General features: G+C 38.9%; 1 protein-coding gene across 8 annotated transcripts in view; it reads right to left on the reverse strand.

Annotated features, from left to right (window-relative positions):
• The window catches only part of CELF2 (CUGBP Elav-like family member 2), a 382,663-nt gene that overhangs the window by 45,777 nt on the left and 318,526 nt on the right, over nucleotides 1–18,360 (reverse strand). For 7 of the 8 annotated variants that reach the window (XM_074903509.1, XM_074903506.1, XM_074903508.1 and 4 more), the window contains 3 exons: nucleotides 14,358–14,437; nucleotides 9,298–9,456; nucleotides 7,802–7,865 (listed from right to left, as the gene is read on the reverse strand). In XM_074903509.1, coding sequence (XP_074759610.1) covers nucleotides 7,802–7,865; nucleotides 9,298–9,456; nucleotides 14,358–14,437 — 303 coding nt within the window. The remainder of the gene's footprint in view (nucleotides 1–7,801; nucleotides 7,866–9,297; nucleotides 9,457–14,357; nucleotides 14,438–18,360) is intronic. The other variant, XM_074903514.1, reaches the window with a different exon arrangement.

Raw genomic sequence — 18,360 nt, forward strand, 5'->3', positions numbered from 1 at the left:
CCCTCTCCTTTCAAACACTGTCTTCATACATTTCAAATCCTACAGCTTTTTCAAAACAGTCCCAAATCCCGCAACAGAGCTGGACGGCAAATGAGTAGATAATTTTTATTTGGAAGTGCTGCTCACTCAGCAAATGCACCTCTCTCTGAAGAAATGCAAATTGCTTAACACTGAAGAACAGCCTCACAGGCAGAGCTGCACATGAAAAATGAAAATCCCCCTGTAGAGGAAAAAAAACAACTTCTGGGTAAGGAATAACTCTTGATCTTCATGATGGAGACGATGTTGGGAATTAAAGGGAAATGATTAAAAAAACCAGAATCACAATACAGTTTGATTCCATTTTTAATAACATGTATTTACTAATGTGCTATCAGCTTGGCAAATATTCAAGATTGCAAGGAAATTCAACTTTCATTTTGTTATCTGGCAGATTAAAAAAACAATTAAATTATGTACAAAACAGAAGCGCAGTATGCCTTGCTTGAAACTTAAGATTTTTTAAAAAATTATTTATAAGGATAGGGGCATGAAAATTTAATTTAATGTTCACCTTAGGTAATTTTGTGTCTTATTGTTCACAGCAATTACCATAAATCTACATATCAATAAGCGAGAACAGATGTCAGTTGTTACAAGTGCTTGCCAATCAGGCCTGTTAAAAAGTGACAGATGGATGGTGATAGAACATTCTCATAAGGCCTATTAGCACATTCACAGGAAATTTTTGTAGTGCTGCACAGTCACAGATGCAGTTCTGTGAAAACACGGGGAAATTTGAGAGCACGAGATTTACATTTTACAACTTCTTGTGCTGCCTCTGACACAAACTTTCATACAATGAAGCAATTTGCCTCATTTCAGTCACCATGGCTTTTCTCCTGTGATAGCTGTAAATTTGGAATTAGTGAGTATTTGTAGAGGAGGCAACAGTCATGAGCCATTCCTGAAGACTTCTTAGGCCTCATCAGCTCTTGGGTTTCCAAAACCCTAATGAAATCATATTAGAAAATAGCTGTGATTCACTTGCTGAACAAATTCCTAATAAAGGAAGACACTAGTTATGTTTTAGTGACAATATATGCATGGTGAGCTTGAAGTTAGTAGTGGTTATCAGAGCCAAATCTGGATAGCTCATAAGCAGTTCCCACTAACTTAACTTCCTTTTCTTTGGAAATTTTATCCTTCCCAATTATTAGGATTTAATCCTTCCGAATGAAATCCTGACTGCAGCTTAAAAATCATGAATTAAGGTAAAATTTACCATCTGCAGGCAAAACCCCAACTATTTGCTGATACTGACATCAGCCATTTTAATGTGAAAAATGGGGGTAAAGGCTTCATAGCCTGTGTCTGAAAGACTGCAGAGTTATTCCAGCAATAGTCTAAGAATTAAAAGAGACAAGAGACCCGAGTGCTAGTTCCATCAAACCATGTATACTCTGCACCTACCTTTAGAAAAGCTGCTTATCTGAACAGTGCTTAAAGTACCCTGAACTTTTAGTGTTTGAGTTAGCAAAGCTTTTAATGTCCCAATTTGATTCTGTCCTGTTTTTTAAGAGTATATCCTGAAATCCAACTCAAGGCTAGAGTTACTAGTTGACGCACGTAGGATTTCAGCACATTTTCAAGTTACACATGCTCTAAATACATTTCTGGAAGGAAATGTGCTTTTCTCAATTGAAACTTCCCCAGTCCTAGTGGGAAGGATTCATCTTACCTACCTTTATCTGAATAAAAGTTACTTGTCCAGGCTCTTGCTATAGGCAAAGGATAGAAAACGAGCGGACGATTCATCTGATCCTATAGATAGATGAACCCCAGCCCTTGGAGGGATGAATGGCAGCCTGTGAGTGACTCCCTCTTCACTGACATCACAGGGAGACTGGATCCCTAATTTTCAAAACGCTGAGGTTCAGTGGGATGACTTTCACCCTCAGAGAAACCAAGGAAAGAAAAAGCCCCTCTCCTTCCTTTTGCTGCTTATGGAAAGCCCAGACAGAGCTACAGATCTTGTATCCGGACTCAGCCAAACGTCCACATCATGCACTTTTACCACTTGAATAAGCACGTCTCATAAACTGCTGAGCGTTGGTTTTCCTCTCAAGGTGCCTTTCCTTCTCTTGAGAACGAGTGACGTGCGGATTGACAACAGGCTCACTTACTTCAAACTCTGCCTCTCCAAAAAATGCTAAACAGAGTTGTTTAATTTATTAGCTAAAAAAAAAAAAAAAGCAGCTAATTGTGTGTGTTAATTTAAGTAAGACTTTCAATGGAATTAGTGTTACAAAAGCTCAATATTTTTGGTCCCTGAGGTCAACGTTTTCAAAACTGGTAGTTATCTTTAAGAAACAGCTATCTCCCTTGAGCTGGAAACAGTTTCTCAGTGACCTTTACTTTTAATATGATATCCCTAAAGAGGTCATAGCAGGAGAAACCCTTCTTCAGTATGGCTGCTGGAATGAAGCCATCAAAGAGTCAGAGGATACAAAGGATCCTTGGGCCAATGCAAAAGTATAGAGCTTTCGTGCAGATGGTCCTGGCTTCCAACTGGTCCCTCCAGATCCACTGAGCCAATCCAACAATTAGAGGAAAATATTCAGACAGCAGAACCTCGCAGAGTTTCTCTCACCCATCTGCTCCTACAGACTGCAACAGGAGGAAATCTGGCTTGGGTAACAGAAGAAGGGTGAAATGGATTGAGCAGGGCTCAGAAAGGGCCAGAAGTTCAACCCAAAATGCAACCAAACTGTAAGAGAGTTTGGAAAGGACTGGGAAAATCCCATATATTGGAAAAATATAAAAAGTCCCAGCTGTAGAGGGTTTAGGGGTCTGAAAGCCAAAGCAAGAAGAAACAAAAGCATGGTTTCTTCTCCTGTATGACTTCAGAAAGCAAAATACACTGTCTGTTCAATGAAATTAAGAGTGCCTCTGTGTCTTTTATGAGTATTGTACATGTTTATATGTCCTGAATGGTCATACATATAGAAATATTTCTGTATGAGCAAATATTTATTCCTGCCAAAACATTTTACATTAATAGACAAGAGAAAATCTTCATAGATTGTCTATTTTTGAACTTTTCAATTTTCTACAATCACCATATGTAATATAAAACCTCCTTGTTTATACTGTCAGTATAGTACTTTCCACATTCTTAAACAGGCAGGTTGGCTTAAATCACTGCAGCTTTTAGGACCTGATCCAGTGCCAGCCAAATTCAATGCAAATGTTCAAATGACACCAATCTTCTTTGAACTAAGCTTTCCATGCAATTTTTATATATTTGAAGGAGGAATCTTTTTTGCTTGAAAGGTTGATAATGCTTAATGTAGCATTAATCAAATCACATAATATGATTCATCTATACTATCAGCCTTCCCCAAAGACAAAGGACAGGCTAGACACTGAAGCTTGAGAGATATGTGAGAGAAAACACTGTCTTTAAATTAGCATTAGCAGATATTAGAGGAGGGGAGGAAAAGTGAGGAAGTACTCACTATAAAATACACACTTGATGATTATATGTGCTTTTACAAAGGACAGTGAAACAGAGGTTGGCAAGGTAGGGTTGGCTCCTGTAATCAAGACCAGGGCATTACTATAATACCAAAAGCAGCATTGCCGACTCTCCCAACTTTATGACCAGTCAAGACATATTACACTGCTTTCTTTGGCTTGGCTTCTGAAATAAAATAATTTCATGAAAATCTAATTTTTCAATAAAAATAAGAAAGCCTAAACTGAGGAACCAAGTGTTGGACTTTAAAGCTTGGAAAGCTAGATGACAAATTCCTACTTTTTGTCTCTCAAATTTTAATATTTCACAAATTTTAGGTGAGCCAGTTTCATGATGTGCTTGGACTTCACACGTGGTTTATGAACATAAGGCAAGGGCAATACTGAACATACAGTAGCGCCAGTGGGCTGCTACAGCAAGAACAGCATTTGCTTTTGGAGCTGGTGCTCTGTGTGTTTAATGTCTGTATGTTAGTGAGTTCTTGAGAAAAATCCCTATTTTTCTTTGGATTGGATCCCCAGCTCCCTAACAACCAAACTCCAATTCTTTTCAACCAGTAATGCCTAAAAACCCCCATTCCTTTCAACAAAATCAAAGAATCCTTGCTTTTGCTGCATAAAAACTACTTTAAGTAGACTGAGGCATGATATTAGGGAAAGAGAATTTAAAACTTCACACTGAAGATCACCGTCTTTTCTCTGCTAGCAAAGCAAATTGCTTTGAAATAATATTGCTGAGGACTGCATGGCAAACATTTCTTCACATGTGCAGCAGGGAGAGTGCTGTGTCCTTTCTGTTCAACACAGACACGTGAGCTTTAGCAGTACAAATGAATTCTTGGAGATCCAAAGGTTCCTAAGTTTGGTCAAGGAAGTGGCCATATTGGAAGACCTAATTTAGCAAACTGTGATTTATAATCATAGAATCGTTAAGGTTGGAAAAGACCTTTAAGATCATCGAGTGCCACTGTTAACCTAACACTGCCAAGTCCACCACTAAACCATGTCTCTAAGTGCCACATTGACACGTCTTTTAAATACCTCCAGGGGTGGTGACTCAACCACTTCCCTGGGCAGCCTGTTCCAGTGCTTGACAACCCTTTCAGTGAGGACATTTGTCCTAATATCCAGTCTAAACCTCCCCTGGCGCAACTTGAGGCTGTTTTCTCTTGTCCTATCACTTGTTACCTGGGGAATTAGACCAACCCACATCTCGCTACAACCTCCTTTCAGGTAGCTGTAAAGGGCGATGAGGTCTCCCCTCAGCCTCCTTTTTCTCCAGGCTAAACACCTCCAGTTCCCTCAGCCGCTCCTCACAAGACCTGTGCTCTAGATCCATCACCAGCTTCATTGTCCTTCTCTGGACACGTTCCAGCACCTCAATGTCTTTCTTGCAGTGAGGGGCCCAAAACTGAACAAGGTATTCAAGGTGCAGCCTCACCAGTGCTGAGTACAAGGGGACAACCACTCCCCTAGTCCTGCTGGCCACACTCTTTCTGACACAAGCCAGGATGCCATTGGCTTGGCCACCTGGGCACACTGCTGGCTCCTGTTCAGCCGGCTGTCAACCAACACCCCCAGGTCCTTTTCCGCCAGGCAGCTTTCCAGCCACTCCTCCCCAAGCCTGTAGTGTTGCAGGGGGTTGTTGTGACCCAGGTGCAGGACCCAGCAGTGAGCCTTGTTGAACCTCATAAAATTGGCCTTGGCCCATTGATCCAGGCTGTCCAGATCCCTCTGCTCCTGCCCAACTTGATGTCGTCTGCAAATTTACTGATGGTCTTTATTGAGACTTAAGTGCAAAGAGATGCTAGAGCCCTGACATGTAAGCAAGAGTGGAATTTCAATGGTTTATGTAGCTTTTGGTCAAATTTTTAGTGTCTGAATTCAGTGGTGAGCACACTCCCTGACTTCAGAGACAAAAGTTGGACCCCTCAAACTCAAAGTTCAAAGAACTTGCAAGCTGCAATTATGGATCTTTAGCACCTTACACAATTGCATCTAGATTTTATTCCTCACCTTGAAATATTATATTAATAGGTAAGACACAATATGGAAATACATATTAAATTCGCTTTTGTAAAATGAGTGTATACAGCTTAAGTTAAAAAACTCTGGGTCTTTACAAACATTCAAGGATGGCTGCAGCAGGTAATGCAAGATCTTGCTGCAGACACAGGATTACTTTCTATTCCTTTCACAAAACATAATAAATGAACCTTTAATATTAGATGCACAGCTTAACAGTACTGTGTGATTTCTGGGGAGGGAACATGAACTCTCAGTTCTAATGATGAAATAGCACTTAGTCTTTGGCACTTTCATGTAGAGCTGCAGCTCAGAGAGAAATTTAGTATCCCTAATTTGACCTTGAACATTAAGATTTAAGACTTACATGTTTTGGGGAAAGAAAGGAGTAAACTTCAAGCTGCTTTTGGTAACATGGATGTAAGACAAAACCACATATTTTTCAGAAGAAGCAGTCAGTCATTAAATTATCCCATAGATGAGTGCATTAGGAATCTAATCTGTAGTCAAGAAGGCATATCCCTCAAGTAACAATAATGTGTCACTATGATTTCTTAAAATGACTTTCTACTAGTGTCAAGACCATATGATTTTCAGAGAATAAATCACATCCCTGACTGAGACCCCATCCTGGAATTACTTAACTAAAATTCTTAGTTTTAACATAGTTCTTGAAGACAAAGCTGAATGTACACTAACAGAGAAACAGGCAACAGAAAACTTCTAAGGTGCACATAATGCGATGGATATCACATTATTTTTCCTTGGTGTCTCAATTCTTTCATTTTGTAGATCTAACCAAATATGAAAACATTAAACACAATCTCTGAGCTCAAAGCCACTTCCAAAACTGCCAAGTATAAAACTGTTACTGAACCGCTCTGTTCTGTTTATCATATTAAGATACATTTTTTTGATGAAAAAATGCTAGATTGCAAGTGTAACATAATAGAACCAGCAAGCACTGCCAGCAGGTCTGAGGAAGAGAGAATAATTCAGAGATATTGTCATCTGTAGGCCAATTTATATTGTCAGACAGCAGGTTCACATTAGTCTCTGATGTCACTGCAATAATGGCATAATATAACGATTGAGCAAAGAATACCTGTGGGGTATAGCGATACTGTGCGTTATATCTATACTTGTTAAAGTATTTCACGATCCATTCAAAGCAGAACAAGAAGAAGCAAAAGACCAGGATTAAAAAGAAGAGAGAGAAAATGGTGTTCATAAAGACTTCTGAATATTTTAGCCCTTGTTTTGTGATGATGAAGCACAATGTTGTATTTCATTGATTCAGTGGGTTCATGATTAAAATAAACTAATGTAGCAATTTAGGGGTTTTGTGCTTCCTTTTTTTTTTTTGCCTTCCTCTAACAAGAAAAAAAGCTTTTTAACAGTTTCTCGCGGCAGGCATAATGTGCATCTGTGCTCTGATTTACTGCACATGCTGCCTTCTCTAGCATCATGTTAAGTTAGGGTATCAGCATGGTAGGTCACACAGTGGGAGTGACCTTTTGCTAATCACTACACATCAGTTACTACTGGCACACAGCTCATTACTAAGAAATCCTCCAACTAGCTGGCTTTCAAATCCGCTCACACTTTGATTTTTTTTTTCCTCTTTTCTTTCTTTCTTTTTTCCTCCAGACTAAAGATTACACTTTTACATAAAATCTTCTGTTGTGTAATTTTGTCAACTAGGGTTCCAAAGTCAAAAAGGCACCCAGTTAATTTTCCATGATTATAAAAGGAGCCTGAAAACTCATACTGAAGGTAGGCCTGTAATCTTGGGTTTCATTAAAAAGGTCAGAACATTTTTACTCACCACTTATTATTAAAATGTTTGAGGGCTGCCATTAATTTGATTTTTCGGGACACAGAAATCTCACTGGAAATTAGAATGTAATCCTGCTGTTGCTTTACTGACACTTTTCATAGGGTAGGATACGGCTGCAGGGACTAAGAGCTCTCCTGCAATTTACAATTGGTTACTTTGGACAAATGGCAGGTGACTAATGCAAGACAAACTGTTTGCACAACCTGGGAGCACTGGGTTTAATTTCAGTTTCTGAAAGAGGGGAGAAAGTGTTTCTATTGATGTTGAACTGCAAGCTGTCCCCTGACAATACATCTGCCACATTTAATACACAACACCCCCCCCCGCCCCCGACAATGTGATTATTAGAGGTACAGAATTCAATAGTTTAAGAATAAAAAACATAGCTGGAGCAAAATGAAACGGTTTTTAACTTACCGGCCATTTGCTGAATGCCGCTGAAGGCACCCAAGTTACTGGAGGAAGTTGCTTGCTGCAGAAGCTGCAAATTAACAACACAACACAGCAATCTATCTGACACTAATGTAACAAATGAAGATAAAACTAAAATGAGCTATCATTTCACATTTGGAGTATTTATGCTTTCCTTTACATTTATATAGTCTCTTGCTTCTGTCTATTGTTGGAATGAACATCCCTAGAGTCAATGCTGTAAATCCATATTAATGTCTAATCTCTATTAAGAAACACAGAGACACAAGGGAAACTCAATAACATTGCTGCTTTAAAACAATTAATCAATTTATTCTTTTTAACAACCAGGTGTTAAATCTATTTAAACCAACATAGCGTGACTAATTACAACCCTCTGTAGTCTAGTAGTTACCATAACTCATCTCTGTCAATCACAGTCCATTCTCCCCCACCCCCTTGAATTCAGTTTTTTCTTTATTATCTTTATGAATCAAGCACACAGATACTTATTAGACTGGTATTTGTATATAACAATTTAGCCTACCTCAGTATTAATTATCCTACCTCAGTACTAATATATATTTTTAATTGCTAAGTAAATTAATGTTTATAATTATAATTATATCACTATACCAAAGCATTGTACGCATACAAATTATGTATTTATTCATACACGGCATGTATATATGGACTTGTCTATTTGTCTAACTCGGAACCATACGGAACTACCAAGTTATCCAAAAGCTGCTCAACCAGACTTCTCAACTCCAGAGCCACAAAAGGCAGGGGCTCCCTCTCAGCTGTGCCACAGGGGAGTCTCTCTCGGCCATCCAGGACCTAAAACACGTGGCTGTGGATTTCAGATTTCTCCAACAGGGGCAGCAACTAGTGTTTCTTTCTTACAAACGGACCAAGGAAAATACTATTTTAAATTTATGAGAAACAAATCCCTTTCCCCTGCTACCTTCACATTCTGTGTGAGGTAGTATGGAACACGCATGTTTAGCATTGACAGGACCACACATTAAAGTGAACGCCATTCCAAATGAAAATGTGGAAAATTAGAGGACTGAACCCCAACACTCTAGGTTAGAGGTTGCACCATACGGATATGACCCCTACAGTGTTTAGCTGCCTACATGTCCCATGTCCTCCCCTAAGAAAGAACTGAAATTTTACTCCAGCTATAAAAACCAGACTCTAACATTCAAAAGAACAAGAAATCTAATGGAATCAAATTTTACTTTGCAGCATGAGTAAAATTTAAATGCTTGCCTTGGAGAGCACTGACACATCTTGAAATGTTTATTCAAATTCTATTCCTTGTTATTTATTTTTAGACCATGTGATAAACATACACAGTTCTTTATACAGAAAAAGACATGCTACATATCGTGGAGGATTTGGCAATTTATTGCAGAGAGTTTACTATAGCTGATTTACCATGGTTCTAAAAGAAATACAGTATTATATAGCCATTGTCTCTGAAATGAACTTACAGCTAGATACTGTGGTGTGAGTCCTCCAAGACCTGTGAGGTTTCCCCAAGTGGCAGTATTGAGCTGTTGCATCTGCTGTGCCAACTGCTGCTGCAAGCGTCGCTGCTCCTTGTCCTTTTGGGTATCAGCAAACTTCACCACGATTGGCGAAGAGCAGCCCTGTGGTTAGACAGATCAGGAAAGACAGAAGCGTTAAATCACACCGAGCCACCCTTGCCTCATGAGCTCAGCCATGACCCATAGGGCCACCAGCAATGGCATGACCTGATCGCTCACCCTCTCTCTGTGACTGGCATATGTAGGCCTGCAAGGCCTACGATTTTCAGCTTCTTCAGAAAAGAGGCTATGGAGAAATTACTGATTCTCCAGTTCTTTTTATAAAGCACCTTTCCTCAGGCTCTCTTTTCCTTCCAGCTATCAAAATTGCTGCCAGAGACAGCGAAGTGTACCAGTCCTCTTTAATTAAGCTTCACAGCTGATGAGATGGACGTGATGCTTTGTCTGCAGTCTGTTTTCAAGGCATCGCCAAAGGGAGACGTGTCCAACCTCCCTGCTGCCAGGGACCACACAGCCAACACCGCCCTGCCACCACAGTCTGGCTGGGCAGTCATGCTCGATGCAGCTGGCTTGTGTACCCTATGTAAATAGACTGTGAGCAACAGATCTACTGCAGCACCCATCATCAGCGGGTCACCGGTCCTTTTCATATCAAGGACCCCCAGTCCGAAGTGAGCACAAAGGGTGATGCTGCTAGGACAATTCACCCACCTGCAGGCCACTCCCAGGCACGCTCTGTATCAAGCACCCTTGAGATGTGAACAAAGGGCAGGATGCAGACCAAAAGTGACTAGTTCTGGTGATAGCAGCCCATTCCTGACTGCCATCATTTCTTCTATTGCTTCTATGAGCCTCTCGTTACACGATATGGGAGGGTTATAAGACACCTTAGGAAACAGGGATGCTGCAAGGAAGAACTAGAGATGTGGTCTGCAGCCTACTCCTTGTCCATGTCTGAGGGACCCTTGAGAAGAAGTAGGAGGTCATGAACCAGATGGATTTTTGAGGTAAGCTGGATATTTCCCTTGGACTTCAGATAAGGTTTTCCTGGGCAAAGTCACCGAGAGAATGAGACATGAATATGAAAGATGTCTCTGTTGCTCTTGCTCTATTATTTTTTTTCCCTGCTAACAAATATTTTCAAATTTTAACCTTTCAAGGCTTCATTTTTCCAAATCAAGGGAGCAACCTATATACTGCAATGATTCAGTTCTTCAAATTAATTCAAGCATTTTGTGAGTCATAGTAGATGTCAATCCTATTTCATACTGTTTTCCAACTTCACAGGATCCAATGAATAGCTTCCCTCCACCCGCCATGCTTTGTTATACTAATTTCTTGTCTAACTTCAATCTGAACACAATGGTAGTAGTGAAAGGTGACTCAAGCCCAAAAAACAAAGCAACACTTCAGCCAAAGTGTATAGCGTGGGATGTTAAGTAGGGTTGTACTTAATCTAACTGTTCCCATGGCTGCTCTCACAACACTGTGAACATCTTCAGAAAAGTTCCTGTCCTCTTATAATTTACAAAAAGCAGCCGTGTATCTTTTCTCTGAAGAATCTCACCCAAGGACAAATGATAAGAATATTCACAATCAACAGACGAAATGATGAAATAAACCACAATAATAATATCTCTTGTATGAAGATCTCCCATCAATACTGTTACTTTACAATGATCTTAGAAAATCATCACTTGTGATTTATTATTCCACCTCCAACTCCTTTCCAGTGCATTTCATTGTAAAAATGTCTTTCAATGTTTCAGTGAGGAAGAAAGGAGATATGTACCACTCCAGAAATCAAATAAAGATTATGAAGGAGTCAACTTGTTGCACTATTACCTCTCGCTAGTGATTTTTATACTAATATTAAAAACAAGACCCTTTAAAAAAAAAAAAAGAAAGGAAAAGGAGCTGAGGGGTGGAGGGTGTGAGAGAGATTTTTCTGATTTCGCTAATAAAAAAATCAAGCTGTTTCCATTTAATATGAGGTTTGGTAGCACGGGGCTAAGAACAACCAAAACTTACTGCCTTCTACCTAGATGTACAGGAGAATCAAGTCTATTTCCAAAGAAATAGAAATTAATTTCAAAGGAAGAAATATTATATGGCTATTTCAGTTCTCAGTTCAGCAGCTCAGCACTCAACACTACAGCTGACATCATATTTATGAATGCTTAAATGTCAGTAAATTGTATAAAAACAATATCTCTGCAATTTATGAATCTATAACTCATTTCTTCACTGTCTGCTCTATATTTCATCACTTCATCATTTTCAAGAGAGCAAACATTCTGAAGACTGAAATTATATGTAGCAAGTGGCTCTATATGAGAAAAGGGTTGTTATTGTTGCATCAAATTTACTCCACGATAACAAATTAGTGTCTTCTACTGGTGCTGCATTTGAATGCCTTAAACAAACAAAAAATTCCACAGAAATGAGATAGAAGAGCAAAAACTCTAGAGCAGCAATTATGTTTTTAAAATCAGTTGATTTAACCAGGTCAGAAAGTCGGGTGGAAAGAGCAGCAAGAGAATTCATTATTCTGGGAGATGTGTTCATCTGGACATTAAAATCTCCATTGTTCTTTCTTAGCCCACTTTGAAATTCATCCTGGTCAATGATGCATGCCAAAGAACTGAAAATAATGAAATCAGAAAAAAAATTCTGCAGTAATTGAGTTGAAACATAATTCTGTTCTATGCCTTGTCCCCCAATCCCACTTTTATTTGCAAAAACCCCATGAAACACAAATATCCAAGGACCACTGTTTCAGGCTGAGAACTGAGATTTAACACTAGCTAACACAAGTTAACTTTTTACTAGAAGAGTATTGGCAAAAGCGAGCAAAATATTTTTGCATGGCTTCTCTTTTATGCTCTTCCATTTTCTATCTTGAGAGGAAGCTCCCAGCACATACACAAGGGGGCATCTCCCTTCCTCATTCAATGGTGTGGTATTTCCACCCCTATTAGTGTAATTTTCTTCCCAACAGCCGGTGCTGTCTTCATACTTTATTTTGTGTTGTCAAGACAGTAGGTACAGACTCCGTTGAGTCCCTCACCCACGGAGCTGGAGGGTGTGCTGCTTCTCTCCAAGAAGGGACTCTCACCCTAAGCTCATCTGACACAAAGACCCAGATGTTCAAAGTGCAAAATATTTGGAATCGCCTTGTCAATTTGGGGATCTCACTGATGATGTCTCTAAAGGTGCTCAGAAATTTTTTGATTCAAGAGTAAGTATTCTATAGAGCTAAAGTCAACAAGAGAATCACATCAAAATGCAGCCTCATTTGGAGTACTGCATATCACAGAAGAATGGGAGAGTTTGTCTGGGAGGCATTATATCTTTAATTTTACCATCTTCTGAAGTAGAGCTGTGTAAAATTCATTTTGCTAGACAAAAAAATACATTAAAACACATGGAAAATATAGGTAAAACAAAGTATTACCAATAAACATTTCTTTTTTACTTGGAATCAAACCCAGCAAAACATATAGATCTGAATTAATGGAGCAGTGCATGGCAGACAAATTACTATGAGTATTATTTCAGAGACTCAAAGTGGCAGTTTTTTCACAATATACTGTCAGACTGCATAGACTGTATAACAGCAGCTTTCTAGTAAAGATCATTTCAATTATTCTCATCTCATTGGCAGATTCTCATCTAAAACTGTATACTCAGGGTCTAAAAATGCATTGCACTGAAAAGAAAACACATCAATTATAAAAGAAGCTCAACCAAATTCAAACGTGATGTTTGGAAAGACAATAGCTTTGCAATGCTGATATCATTACTTGTAGTATACAGGAAACAGTTAGTGACATTTTCATGCACTGTCTTGATTTTTATCTTCTCCTTCTTCTCTGTCCACCCTCCCACCCCTGGTCTCCCCGCTTGGCTCGTTACACAAAGCAGCTCAACGACATGACGCAATAATGATTGTTTAGCACCCAGCATGCTTTGGGAGACTAGAGCATTGCAAAGAAAAATCACTGAGAAGAAAAAGAAATAAATCAAAAGGTCCTGGTGGAAAAATAAATAAAAAAAGAAACAAGTGCACATAACATCAATGCCACCTCTGAGAAAAATCATCACTACACGAAGATACAGTATACATAATACAGTATAACATGCACTCTCCAATGATAAGCTAGAAGATCCAGAGTAAGTAAAGACTTCATACTTGTGCGGTTTTTTGTGCAAAATTCTGAAAGACCATGACAAAAATCACAGACTGAAAAAAGTTTTGAGATTGCCAGACAAGCCGTGGCATTAGATAACCACTCCAATGAACGGATCGTTAGCCTGCAGCTATATTCACATTAAGTGAACAGATTTAAAGTTTTGTGTTGCTCATCATGATAAAATACGAGGCCATAGAGGCAGTTTGGAAGGAAATAAAGAGCGTTGCTTGTGAGGGGGCAGCCACGATGGTGCTCTGCAGGAAGTGCCACACTTTGATATGCTCTGTCATCATTAGCATATTTATTGGCTACATGAAGAAGGAGAAATTATATTAACTTAAAAAGAGATTCTATTTGCAGAAAAACACATGCACTAGTAACTCAGCGTGGCCAGGTTAAATCTCTTGAGCTTTTTCTCAGAGCAGTGCAAACCACAACACTTAAAAATCTATTTAAAAGAAACTAAGATTTTTCTTTGGGGTTGTGTGTGTTAAAATTAAAGGTAATTTACTCATCAGATATACTCTGAGTATGACTGAGGAGCAGTATTCACAGCATTTTTATTTTCTGCTGAATGCCACTGAAAACAGGATCACGAGCTGTGTTTGGGTACCACACAGCAACCTTATTGTGTGCTTTCAGGTCATTAAGAAAAATAAACTTCACAAAGACAGGTAGAGTGAGTCAGTAAAAAGTTTAAATCTGTGATTGTCATGTGTCTGATCTGATCCAGGAGAGCATGGCTTTACCATTCGCAATCATTTGCACAAAGAAAACAAAGAAAGGGCAAATGATACAGTACTGTACCTCCATGGTCTGAGACTGGTGCATGGCTTTGATTGCATTCTGTGCCATTGCCCTTGTAGAAAATGTGACAAACGCACAGCCTGTGGGAACAAGGGGACAGGGAGCAGGAAAGACAAAAAACAACAAGACAAAAGGGTTGGACGCTTGTTAAACCAACACAGTCTACGAGAACGGCCACAAGACGACACTGTTCTCAGTAGTACATAAAAATAAACAACTTCTCTAGTTTATTTATTGACAGTGCTGACTTGCTAATCTGACCATAGATGAAAGAAAAAAAATTAGGTGGGGATGGGTGAGGAGAAAGAGTTTTTTTGTATATTTTTTCCTTTTTTTTTTTTTTTCTTTTTCTGTTTTTGTTCTTTAGCCACAGGGTTAGAAATAAGTAAGGCTTTTATGTAGCCTTTGGATTGCGTAGTTTAGTCTATTCAGACCATGCATTAACAATTGTTTGCTATGGCTTTTGTGCAGGTAAATTGTGTTTAGTGAATAAATGACTGGCATCACTGTCAGCTGAACTGGGAATTTAATAAAGCAGTCCATAATGTCACATATTTCTGTGATGCATCAAGAACAACCATACAAATAAGGATGAGAAAAACTCCACTGTGTAGCCTGCGATTAAGTGTGAAAAGACTCAGACAAAATTAATGTAGGTGGAATCTTAACATTTAAGAAAATAACGTATTAAAAATAAAAATATTTATGATTTTTGTTTCTTCAAGCCCTAGGTACAATTCTTTGATCTATGAAAGCTACCACCAACTTGAACAATTCTGAAGCTATTTGCATGAATAACTGAAAAATCACTTTTTTCCCTCCTCAGCCTTTTAAATCATAATGAAAAGCCAGTAGGCTAATGCCTGGGCTATTTTTCCACCCTTTTACTACTGTCAGTCATACCTACACTGGGCATGGTACAGGTCAACTTTTTCAGTGCATGACTCACTGCCCTTTTGACTAATAAAAACACTGCCTTCTGAGATTTACATTTTATTCTTCATGCACCCTTGGGCATCTTAAAGAAAAAGACTGTGAAATTAATGCAGATTCAGGCTGATTTTGTAATAATACCATGGCACACTAAAAGCTTAGCTAAAGCAACACAGACTTATTCCACTTGTGATCTCTAATGACTTTAAAAGTGCATTGATTTTCAGCTCCCTTAGCCTTGCACAGTTTGAACTTAGGTTTCAGAGAATAATTTAGTGTTCCACTCAATTTCCTCAAAACATTATTATTATTACTACTTAAAAGATTTCCAAATGAAGCAAATCTAAGCACTGAGAGGCTAAAGCATATTGTCGTTTTAGAGCTAATGCATGAAAGCTACATTCTGGCATCAAAAATACAATATTGTTGCCCCTGTGGCCAATGGGCAAAATAAACCATTTTGCAATCCAACAAGCAACAGATTGTTTGGTTTATGCAAATCAATTTGAGGCATAAAATACCTTCTCTTTTTTGCTCCATGTGTACCTGGTAAGATTATCAAGTCAAGACTGTATTCACATTTTAATCAAACAACAGTAAGAGAAAGCAATGCCTGATCATTACCCAAAAGCACTACATCTAGTCATGAAGATAAAGTCAATGCATTTTTGCATCATGCGCTATTTTTTTTTTTTCTATTTAATGTAAAAGCCCTTGATACAAGAGAACCTAATCTGTCTTGTGTAACTCTGACTGATAGGTGAGTATCATAAAGTCAGAAGTCAGAATTCTTTTACGCAAACTTCATGGAAGTGTTGTGACTCCACATATTTCTTGGGTAACGTAACAGCTCATTTGTCTTTCTACTGTTTAGCCACACTATGTGTTGCTATACTATCCTTATTCAGGAACAAATTTCAGTCAAAGAAAATGATGTAACAAAACAGCTTTCTGTACGGCAATCTAGACAAAATGTGCAGTAGAAGGGTAAGTAAACTACAGTACCTCTGCTAGATTCCATACTGCTGCTGTGCACTAAAATTAAAGAGGTCCAAATTTACCATCAGTTTCAAAGTAATCTCTCTTAAAAACATTTCTGCTATTATCATTAACAGAGGAAATAACACCAAGGGTTTTCATTTCTTGTCTTGCAAATTCAATGGGGGGATGAGCACAAATAAAGATATACTGGAGGGCAGGCAAGAAACCCCATACAGAGCCTTGAATAATATTGTTTATAATGGTCAAGAAACTGCTTTATTCACTTCTTTCGCTCTCATTATCCAAGAGTGTATACCATAGTGACAATTACTGAATGGAGGTTTAGAATGCATAAGAAGCATGTAAAATGTCAACAAAAATCAATAAGACACAGTTTATGCATTTATCACAATTTCTACCCAGCAGTACTGCTGTAAGTAACTTACTGAGAGATGTTGCAATTAGCAGGTCTCAAAAGCAATGTGAATCAGCAGAGAAATAAAGCTGCACTCCTCTCAAGATAAAGCAGACTCTCTCTTCCCTCCCTTCAGCTTTTTCTCTTTTTAACCACAAAGCTCAGCTGTTGGGGACTTTCAGCACCCAACACTATTGTAAAACCTCCCTCCTTGCTGCTCAGCCCAAATCTGTTTGTGTGGATTCCGTTGCCTTTGTCGTGGAGCAAAAAGACCTTCACAGCAGATCTCTGTAACGTACCATATAGCGAGCTACCAATTTGAAAGAAACTTGTTCTCCGGGCAAGGGGAATGCCTGATGAATGGGGTTATGTGGCTTGAATATGAGCATTTGGAAACAGCATTCCACAGAGAAGACAGGCCTGCATTTTAATTACAGTTTGCCAGCCAGAGGCTACAAGGTTAGGTCCCCTTGTTATCTCCAGTCAGCAAGCCATTTCCCACCGATGGACAGTGTCCTTTTGCACAGTAAATACCCAATTTGCCTGAATAACCACAGTAAAAATTCAGCAGACAACCTTATTTCTAAATTATTTGAAAACCTAGACCTTCAGTTGTCACCATCGGGTACCCCAATTAAATGTTAGCTAATTTAACCATCTTTCCAGACATTCCTACATGTATTCACATTCGAGTTATTTCTTTAGCTCCCAAACCTGGACACTCACAGACAAAATTTGTATCTTTATTAAGTGTGCACTTATATTTTATTATGTGTGAAACATGGGATCCTATATATTTTATTATGTGTGAAACATGGGATCCTTTCCTTCAAGACCAAACTGTCACGCTGGAGGGAGCTAAGCCTATATCATAGGATTCATTCCACTTAACTCAGTCACTGAACTTGCGTTATATAATTTAGGTATTCAGAAAAGCAGTTCTCTGAGTTGCCTGTGTTCTCTGTCACAGTCAATGGCAGTACCTTTATTTTCCTATATAGGGGAATATGCATTTTAGAAGGATGGTTTCACTGGGCACCTAGAGTTTAATCAGAACCTGGTGTCTAAGGACACTGGATTTCACTTGTTTAAGTCAGATGAGCTCTGCCTGAACCATCCTGAACTCTTGCCATAGCAGCTTCTGCAGGGTTGGGAAAACCCTTTTCAGCATACTCTCACTCACTGTATCTCACTGATACAGGTGGTCTTTTGGGAACATACTGCCAGCTTTAGGACCGTAAATCACAATTATAAGAGGACAAGACTAATCAGATTTCATGCCTCATGGTGCAAGGAAACAAGAAAGACTTCTGTGGCCTCTTACCTCATCCTATGAAACACTGCATTGATTGTAGTGCTGTGGGCCGAGGTCTTCCAGACCAATAGCTACAAGCAAACTATTTCTGTTCTGCCATACTGAGTCCTGATACTTCAATTACTCGCTTCTTAGTGGAGCTACGGAGCTCTCTGGGAGAGAAATCGTGGAGAGGGAGATATTGCTAAAGCTAATGCCTTGAAATTACTTCATTTTGTACCACTAGCTACCTAACAACAAAAAAAAACACATATCCTTTTGTAAATACAGCCAACCTGCAAGTCACCTTGCAATTATTTATCACCTCTGGTTTCAGAATGTCAGGGATCACTAACAGAAACAAAAGGGGAGGGAGAAAG

The sequence above is a fragment of the Athene noctua genome, chromosome 3, assembly GCF_965140245.1.
Source record: "Athene noctua chromosome 3, bAthNoc1.hap1.1, whole genome shotgun sequence".
Taxonomy (NCBI): Eukaryota; Metazoa; Chordata; class Aves; order Strigiformes; family Strigidae; genus Athene; species Athene noctua.